General features: G+C 40.1%; 1 protein-coding gene across 4 annotated transcripts in view; it reads left to right on the plus strand.

The window, feature by feature from the left end:
* The first annotated feature begins 367 nt into the window (after positions 1–367).
* spata6l (spermatogenesis associated 6-like) overlaps positions 368–10193 on the plus strand; it is a 41776-nt gene continuing 31950 nt past the window's right edge. For all 4 annotated transcript variants that reach the window (XM_050066984.1, XM_050066981.1, XM_050066983.1 and 1 more), the window contains exons 1-6: positions 368–496; positions 2936–3073; positions 4461–4509; positions 5907–5948; positions 6149–6273; positions 7267–7359. In XM_050066984.1, the coding sequence (XP_049922941.1) occupies positions 449–496; positions 2936–3073; positions 4461–4509; positions 5907–5948; positions 6149–6273; positions 7267–7359 (495 nt within the window). In that variant the 5' untranslated portion in view covers positions 368–448. The remainder of the gene's footprint in view (positions 497–2935; positions 3074–4460; positions 4510–5906; positions 5949–6148; positions 6274–7266; positions 7360–10193) is intronic.

Consider the following 10193-nt stretch of genomic DNA (forward strand, 5'->3'; position numbering starts at 1 on the left):
TTTTTTCTCCTCTCTCCTTGACATCTTGCATGTTGTCTGGGCGCAACAGTCCAAGCTCAACAGTCCAAAATGGCGGTAGCGCCCCTAGTGGCTGTTGGCATCCATGTTCGCCTCTTGGTATCCATGCTCTTTGAAACTACTCCGAGTTGATTAAACTGATTCAAATCAGCTGTTCTGGAACCGGAAACTCAGAGTTTCCTATCTCAGAGTAGATCAACTCAGAGGTCAGGATTAGACTCAGCGTTTGTTGAACCTGCTTTGTGAAACGGACCCAAGGTCACGAGATAAACCACACTTTACAGAGAAACCCCTGGTTATCGTGGCAACTAAACCCGGAAGTTGTAGTATCCATGACAACAAGGTAAGGTGACGCTCAACTGGAGAAAAGTAAACTGTTTTCAGTTGACGCTGTGGTTAGCCCGTCTTATTGCTCTGACAGAGGAGTACGATGTCCCGCAAAGCGCTCAAAGTGGTGGTTGAACTAAAGTTCAGAGCGGTAAGATCTGTCATTTTCCTCAATTATTCTTAACCTATCCTCTGCATGTACCCTGTGTCTGTAAGCAGAGAATGGTACATCACAAACCAGACCGCATTCTGATCTTTGTCAGTTTAATATTTTCTTACCTACCGGCAAAGGCACATATTTGTTACCACCGACTTAACGATACTGTACGAAGCGTTAAGGAATAGGCTACAATTCGGCTTGTAGCTAATGCACAAAATACGTGTTTAATTGATTCAGTTACAACTTTAAGACTCGGCTCACTTGTTCCCTAACTTACTACCCACCATAAGTGGGTATACGCAGTACCTGCATAGTCTGTGTTGTGTTATGTATGCAACTATAACACATTACTCATGTAAATTGTGGTATTACTTTTATTTAAGTTAAGAATAAACTTCTTCCACCATTGTCTGCAGGAATGAACAGGCAATGTGAGATTAGTGTGTATACGGCCTTTTAATTACAGTCTCAGAAATATGTAGGCCTATGTATTACATAAACGTAAATTAATTTAAAAAAAGAAAAAGAAAAATATCTTCATGAACTAGCAGAAATCGACCTCATTATCAAAGGCCAAATTCAAAACTGTTACCGTGGTAGTCACTTGGCTGATAGTTGTAGGCTCTTGTAGTCTCATTACACCTGCAAACAGAATTATATATGTGTACAACTACTAAATAAAATCGTCCAATCTGAGAAAAGATAAAGAATAACTGAGATAAAAAAAATGGAAGGAGTTGTTTTTCGTAGTATGCTTTTATGAGTGCACCTGTATTTGACAACATCAAAGCTTTGTCTTGCTTGTTGTGATATCCAGTTACATTCGACCAAACATGATCAGTGCTTCCTTGGTAAGACAGGTCCTTCCAAGTCAGGTCTTACAGAGGTTAGGCAAGACTCCTTCTTAGTATTCATTGAACGCACATTGGAACAGGCTAGCAGCTGCCCAGGTGTGTGTCAGTGAAGAGGCCTCACCTTCAATACCAGCAAAGTGTGTGCAATGAATTGCTTCATGCAAGGATACACACATGCATCCTTGAAAATTTTGATCGCTTTACACCTGAATGAGCTGAAGATTCTTATGAAAATATGGGGGAACATGGAAACTGACAAAAAAAAGCCCCCAAACTGTAACTTGTAGCCATTAGATTTTTACACTATGGGTGACCGCAGTAGTTGAACATGATATTTTACGTGGGCACACTGTTTAAATGAAGGGGGAATCTGTTAGTTGAAATGGGGAAAATTGAGAAGGCTCGTAGGAGGTCAGCTATATCTCCTGGAGCTAACAAGCTTTAAAAGTCATCATTAAAAATTTAAAATCCACTCTAAGGTAGACTGGAAGCCAGTGAAGTTATTTTAAAACCGATGTGAAGTGTTCTCTCCTGTTGGACCTGATTATGAGTCTGGCTGCAGCATATTTAGGCTCCAGTCACACAGACAGTGTTACGCAGGTTGCAGAATGTGAGGTGCACCACACTGCCTTTTTAAAAAAAAAACTGAATAATAAAAAAAAAATTGAATGTCACTAGTAAAAAAATGCTTGCTGCACATTTTTATTGTTGCATGGTTAACTTAGTGAGTGGCATGTATGGCAGGTAAGACGTGCACACTGTGACCGGGATCACATGATGAAGTAATGACATTTTATATCCAAAAGGTCAAAGGTCAACTTCACTGTGAAATCATAATGTTCTGCAAAAACACTTTTCTGGCCATTATTCAACATCATCTCTCAAGAACAGAAGAGGTGACATTTGGTCAGACACTGAATTGGTGACACTAATCTTGGGTGTTCACTTTGAAACTGTGCTGGTTGTATAGCTCCTCTGTCCTGCTGGGGGGGTAGATGTGTGTGAAGCGTTCTTGTTTTCACAGACATGGATGTAAACTGTTACTGCAAAGTTATAGGTTTGCAGGAGCATACAACCGTGAGGCAATAATTCGAGTTTAATGATGTGACCAAGTGGTAACGTGAATGGAAAACAGACAGGGCCCATGATCAGATCCCTTTGAAGCTCCATATTGTAGTGGTATGGAAGCTGATTGATAATTTCCAGTTTCCACACAGAATGACCTTGATGAAAGAAAAGAGCAAAACCATTTATATCCAAAGCAAAAAGTCTTAATCCTCACCAGTTGATGAGCCATGTGAAAGACATAAGAAGTCATAGAAATAGAAATAAAGGAGTAGCATTTTCTTATATTGCATTGTAAAACCTATACATGATTCTGACGTACAGTGTGGAATAATTATTTGTTTTTCCAAATTCAAAGTGATTTCAGAGGGAAAGGGACCTTCAGTGTTCCTTTAAGCAGCATAAAGTAATATGAGACTTTTGTTACCCTCCAATAAGAGCCAGTGAAAATGGCTCAAGCTGACTCTATTTGATTGTACTAATATACAGTATGCTCCTCCACTGCTCTCAGGTTTCTTGTCCTGGAGTTCATCTGCCAGCCAAGGATGACATCTACCTCAGCATATGCTTCATGGGCCAGTACTGTCAGTCTGAATGTCTCCCCGCCGTCTTTCCTCTGCTGTTTCATGAGATGATGACCTTTGAAAAGGCAGGTCTTTACTTATTATCTCTGCAGGAGAAAGACAGCTGTGATTAAATGAGGTTTGAATAATGTGAATGATAAAAATAGCTGACATGGAATGTGTGTAATTAGTTAGATCCAGTTATTATGCCTAATGCCATAAATAAACTTGACGTGACTGTACTTACCAATATGAACTCTTGTAGATAAAGTACATAAATATTCTTTGTAGAATAACAACCCATTGCCAGAAAAATGTTGACATTGTATGTCTGCAATCCATTGATACATTACATTTGTACAATATCATGTATCAGAAACGTTACATTTCAACAATGCTGCGATAATGTGTGGTTAGGTTTAGGCATTGTTAGGGAAAGATCATGTTTTGGCTTAAAATACCCAGTTTTGGGGGCACAATCCCTGATGGAAAAGTGGTGATGCCTCAGTAAAAAACAACCACTTTTCACTGAACTACCCCAGCATCTAAAGCAGTGATATCTTGGTAAAAAAATGGCTGCTCTTCATGGCACCATCTCTGAATGAAATGAAGGGATGTCCAGGTAAAACACAACTGATTGCTAGTGGCACTATCCTCGCTGGAAATGCAGTGATGTCTTGGTAGAAAACAATTGCTTTTTGTTGTACTATACTGGTAGAAAATGTAGCAAAAACAGGAGCGGGTTGTTAAACGTTTGGTGGCTAAAAAAATCCGCTGGAAAACAGTGGCAGGCCACTCAATAACACTCGATTGTGTGTTTTGCTTGCAGTACAGATGTTTTCTCAGATCCTCGCAGACATGGGAAGATGACAGACAACCGTTGATGAGGGCAGAAAATTAATTTGTAACCAAATCATCAGAATAAAAGTTGGCATTGCACATTTCTGCAAACCACAAATGTTACATTTGTATGTTATTATGTAGTATTTAAACTTTTGTGTTTCTTAACATTTCAACAACACTGTGGTTAATGTGTGATTAGATTTAGGCACTAAAACCACTTGGTTATGGTTAGGAAAAGATGTTTTGGCTTAAAACACCCAGTTTTGGTGCCACGATCCCCAGTGGAAATGCAGCGATGTCTCGGTACTGCTTTTGGTGGCAAAAAGAGCGGCTGGAAATTCAGAAACGGGTCACTAAAAACAAACAACAAAAACAGTTTTGTTGTTCTTTGGTCTTGAACAGTGGTCTACACCTTGGCCAGTGTCTGATCTACAGTAGGTGTCACACCATCCTCTCCTTCTCCAGAAGACAAAGCCAGCTTAAACACTGCATTACTTTAGAAATGTTGATTTGATATGTATGAAACATACAAATGCAATGTGTCCATGTACAGTGCCAATATTTTCTCCTGGTGACTGGCTGAAAATAAGAAAGCCAAATAAAAAAACATTAATATTGTGTTCTGTCTAGATTTTCAGGCATGCAGTTGATCCTGGAGACATCGCTGTGATGCTTGAGTGTAAGTTATTTCAATATATACAGTTCCATACACTGTCTTTGGCAGATGTTGCATTAGTTCAGTGAGGACCACTTTTGTCAAAGAAAACCTTATTTTTCTATTTACAGTATTATATTTAGCAGTATGGCTCTGTTCTGGGGCCTCTCTGCCTTTCCTTGGGCCTAAGCAGAAAGCCATAGCACACCTCTCCGCCCTACGGCATGCCTTTGTGGAATGCCTCAGGTGGAGAGAGCATACTTCTCTGCCCTTCCACATGCCTTTGTGGAAAGCCTTAAGGCAGAGAGAGCACACCTCTCTCCCCGTGTGTCATCACCGGCTGGTGGCTGGTACCAGCACTGGGTCTAACCTGTGTAATGGCAGCAACAGAAGGTTTGCTGATCCGGCGGGGAGTCAAGGCTGTCTGGTCTCCTAAAGCTGGGGCGCTGACTGGGGGTCCATCTCTGGCGTGTGAGGCGGAGGACACACTGTGATTCGAGGCTCTAGCTAACATTATTTACTTGAAGTCGCAGCAGTTAGCCACTGGATCCAGTTAGCAGAAGGCTAAACTATTAGCAACATTTTCTCCATCTCTGAAACACTCTGCAGATATTGTCATGTGTTTTATTTCATTTATTGTCAGACTCTCTTTTAGACTCTCTTTTTGATAAGTCCATCTTCCTTTTTTGCAGTGTAGGCTGTCTTTGCCATTGCTGGAATAGCAACTTTCTCAACAGGATTCTCTACCATTGAATCAGGCGTTCACCATCTTAGGGGAGGTGCGCACACATCTGCATTTGTAGATGAGTCAATATGAACGCCCTCTTTTTGAAATGACCTGTGATTGGCCAAAGTCACAGGCTAGATTTTCTAACACCTAGAAACAGAGTCAAGAGGACCACTTGAATTACAATATGCTCAAAGTTTATTACAGGATTTTTGTTCAGTGATGCCAAAATTAAGCTGCCTACCCCAGCTTTAAGGCCTACAATATTTCTTTAATATCTCTATAGGGATGTGATAATGTAACAGGTTTTGATGACTTTAACACAAGTTACATGATTTTATATAAATTCTAATGTCACTGTAACTTTTAAACATTCCTGTTGTATAATACTTCTCTGTCATCTGTGTCGTATTTCTGCCATGCTACTTTACATGCTACATTTATCTTACTTTTTATTGAATATATAGTAATGTGTTATATTTACTTTGGTCCTAAGAGGCCAGCCTCAGCTTCATATTCATAGTCTTATTCATATGATGTCAGTTTAATATAAGGCCATAGGGACTGTTGGTCTGTGTCCTGTCATAATGCTACCAGAGAAGAGTAGGCACCAGTTTACAGCTGAGAAACTATTGTTCTTCTTGACATACATGATACTGTGGATCTGTCTCAACTTGATACCTTTTCTCTTTAGATGAGACGGTCACAATAGAATTGGTGCAGCTTATTCCTCCAGGTGAGGTTATTTTTCATATTCATACTTTTGTTCCACTGGTTACAATTCCACCCATGTATATTTCCACAGTCACTTTAACCCCACTCCTCTTGCCTGTCCGCACACAAGAATGTGGATGCCTTCATTAAACTGCCCATAAACATGATTCCAGCCAGAATAACCTTTGTCAGAGTATAACAGAAGTGTGTTTGTGTCTGCAGTGGCAGACACTCTGGCTTACTTTGAAGAAGACACTCGACGATTCTTATTTCCGGAACCTAAACTGGTTCCCTCCTTCTCTGGAGTGGATCGAGAGATTCTGATGACCCGAGCCCCTCACTTTCAAGTAGGTCCAACCATATGACACATTGCTTGAGCACAATAATGTTGTTTATTTTCAATGTGGCTTAAATGGACAGCTCACCCCAAAATCAAAAAAAAAAAATTCTTCTTTCTCTTGAAGTGCTGTTTATCAGTTTTGGTGTGAGTCGCTGAGTGTTGGAGATATCAGCACTAGAGATGTCTGCCTTCTCTCCAATATAATGGAACTAGATGGTACTGAGGTTTTTGTACTCAAAGCACCAAAAAAACAACAACTCAGCAGCAATGTCTCTTTCCGGAAATCAGGATGTGGTTACTCAAGATAATACACAGACCTTGTTGTGAGCAGTTTCATGAAGGAACTTTTTTTTTTTTTTTCACCAAACGACACCCGCCAATCGTATCATCGCACACAAGGAAGCGTGCATCTACTGCTAGCTGACTAAGCACCACTAAGCTAGCTAACATTACAGCTCAGCCGAGGATGCCATTAATGTTTAAATCTTGTGCTGTCACCAGCAAGAGCCATTTGTCCATGAGTAGATGCACACTTCCTTCTGAGTGGTGATACGATTGGCGGGTAAAGTTCTGAAGAAAGACAGTAGTTCCTTTGCGAAACTGTTCACAACAAGGTCTGTGGATGATCTGGAGTAATGATTTCTGGAAAGAGACTTTGCTGCTGAGTTTTTCAAATGTATTTTTTTGTCACTTTGAGCACCACAAGCCGAGTGCCATCTAGTTCCATTTTAGACGGCAGACATCTCTACAGCTGATATATACAACACTAAAACTCACACCAAAACTATCCAGACTGATAAATAGCAATACAGGTAACAGGAAAAAAATGAATTTTTGATTTTGGAGTGAGCTGTCCCTTTAAAGGTACTATGTGTAGCCTGTGTATATTGATACATCACTAGCACATTGTTTTTCAGATATTATCATATGGCTTTGGCCACAGTGGCAGGGAAATATAAAAATGTGGTAACTGACTATTAAAGTGATCTATTTTTCCCAGGGCATTGCTCCAAGGTTGGAGTTTTCCACCAAAACAACCATCATTGAGTGCTCAGCTGACGCCGAGATCAACATTTACCCCAATGTACCCATGGTAAAGATTATATAATGTGGTTAAAAATGTATGTAGATGATGTATCAAAGTCCAACATGCATATCTGAGATGAGTAGATATTTGTCAACAGCAGGCCCATACACCTGTCCAAACCTACTGTCTTTTATGGGTCACTTGAATTTGAAGTGTGGCCTTTTAGCAATAACAATATTGAACTTATAATCTATGTAGCATTTTTAAATAAAACACAATATCAACAAATATATTTATAAAATAGAAGACAAAATCAGGGAATAACAATTTTTATGCTGTCCACCTTATCCTAGCCCCCTTGATACCTTGCGTAAATTATGGCCGTAAGGAACCAGAGTTTTTCAATTGTAACAATAAGCTAATGGTACGCTAATCCTCTTTCCTGGAGCGATAGGCTATATGCACACTGTGGTGATGACGTACTTGCGATAAAAGCTAAGATAGCCACATCACTCCCAGGCTATAATTCCGCTGCGCTGGCAGCTGTTATTTTTTTCAAGCAGTGACAGTGTCTCAAAAATAAGGCTCACTTTCAACAAACAGAAAGCACTACAGCTGAACATGGCTGTGTGCCTCTTTGTCAAGCTTCCAGTAAGAAGTACTTAGTTTTCATGCTTTTCCCTCCAATGTGGAAACCAGGCGAAAATGGATTGTCGCTATCCAGAGGGAGAAATTTACTGTTAATTTGCATACCCCAGTTTGTAGGCGACATTTTAAAAAAAGACTGAGGGTTTGGGAGCAGAGACAGCGACTGACGGGTACGATACAGGATGACACACCGGAAGAGGAGGCTACAATCCCAAAGACCACGACTACGCTTCCGCTCTGTATCCTGCAGTCGTCGACTTAGCTCTTGATGAAAACATGTCCCCCAGAGAGAAGATCCTAAAGCTGAAGAAACAAATCGAGACGCTCACTATGAAGCAGCATTTTGGCATTCACTATTTTGCTGGCTCAGACAGAAACATCCGTTTTCTCATGAGGTAAGATGTCGAGCAGGCTCAGATAAGAGGTAGATGCACCAAAATGTGTTAATCTTGCAGACATCTTCCCCTGTCCTGATTTAAGTTTAATGGCTAATTAATGAAACTATAACTCGCCACTGTTTCATGGTTTGTGTGTATTGCAGAGAATGAAATGGGCCTAAAGTTAACGTGTGAATGTTGCGGAATAAAATATATTGCCAGAATTCTTGTATTTGTAATATTTTGTTATTGTTATTGTCAAACGTACTCCTGATTGCATTTTAGTTGTAGCAGCAGATATAGTATTGTGTGTGTGTGTGATGAAGGCTAATGTAATCATATATTGGTCGTACTTGTAAGTAAGTTCATAGTAAACAGTAATACAAGTTTTAAATGGTTACATCTGGATTATATATTTTTTAGATTTGTATCCTATGACCACCTGATGTGCTTGTGGGCCTTAATAGAGCCCTCACTGCCATGTATGGTGACTGTGACTCAAGCACAGAGAGGCACCTTCACAGACACAAATTCCACCAGAGTAAGTACTCAATAATAAAAATAATGATAAAAATATTTATGGACCATACAGTAACATCTTGACAAAGATCACAGCTGACTGAATTAAGATAACATAATGTCACTTTTCATTTGTGTTTGAACAGAGTCAGTCCCTGTAGCCCATAGATGAGATGTTTCTGAAGTATCTTACACTGGGTTCAAAACTGCGTGATCTTGCTGACCGTTATGGAGTCCACCAGTCCACAGTCAGTCAGATTATTACAACGTGGAGCAACTTTTTGTACACTGTGCTAGGGTCAGTGACTATCTGGATACCACTGGAGAAAAAAAGGGAACATTTGCCAGCAGAGTTCAAGGACTATGCAGACACAATAGTCATCCCAAACTGCACTGAGCTGAGGTGCCAGTGCCCATCTTCATCTCTTCTCCAAAATGAAGTGTTTTCTGCATACAAATCCTGCTGCACTCCCAAAGGGCTGCTTGGAGTTGCTCCTCACGGGGCAGTCACATTCATCTCTCCACTGTATGCTGGATCTATCAGTGACAAACAGATCATACGAGAGTCTGGAATTCTCTCCCTTTTGAGACCTGGGAGGGCCATCATGGTTGACCAAGGTTTTTTGACTTGTGCCGTGTAGGATCTATAGGCCGGCATTTCTTTCTGGCAGATCCCAGATGTCTGCCAGTGAGGTCAGGGAGTCAGTCCATTTTTATCTGAATCAAACCTTCAGTTTGTGTTGTTCAAAACTTTTTGGTAGGATTGGGATACCTTTGATCCAGAAAACTGGGATTATTCTGATCCCAGCAGAAGGGTGGATTCAGGCTGGATTTAATTACAAAATGTAATAAAACTTTCAAATGAGTCAAATATATATACATTTATTTGTATTTTGCACATGATTTGTTTAACTGTTAGGTGATAAAGTACTTAAAGTAGACATTAGACTACCTATTAGGCTTTTTGCCAAGGTAAATTTAGTAGTAGTATTAGTATTAGTAGTAATTTGTCCCCATGAAATAATAGAATTATAGGCTGGTGAATTTATTTATATCAGACATCCTGTTTCTCAGTTCAAATGCAAGAGATTTGATCAGTGGGCCACAGGTGCAGTTAACATTGTGTTACCTCATTCAGTTATCTTATCTTATTATATAATGACGAAAATTCTGTCTGTGGGTGTGTCTGTTCCACATTTTTCTCCTCACTGACTTGGTCAATCCATGTGAAATTTGGCACAGTGGTAGAGGATCATGGGAGGATGCGAATGAAGCAATATTACATCAATTGGCCAACGGGGGGCGCTATAGCAACCGATTGAAATTGCAAACTTTGAATGGGCATATCTCATGCCC

Source organism: Epinephelus moara, chromosome 17, assembly GCF_006386435.1.
Source record: "Epinephelus moara isolate mb chromosome 17, YSFRI_EMoa_1.0, whole genome shotgun sequence".
Lineage (NCBI taxonomy): Eukaryota > Metazoa > Chordata > Actinopteri > Perciformes > Serranidae > Epinephelus > Epinephelus moara.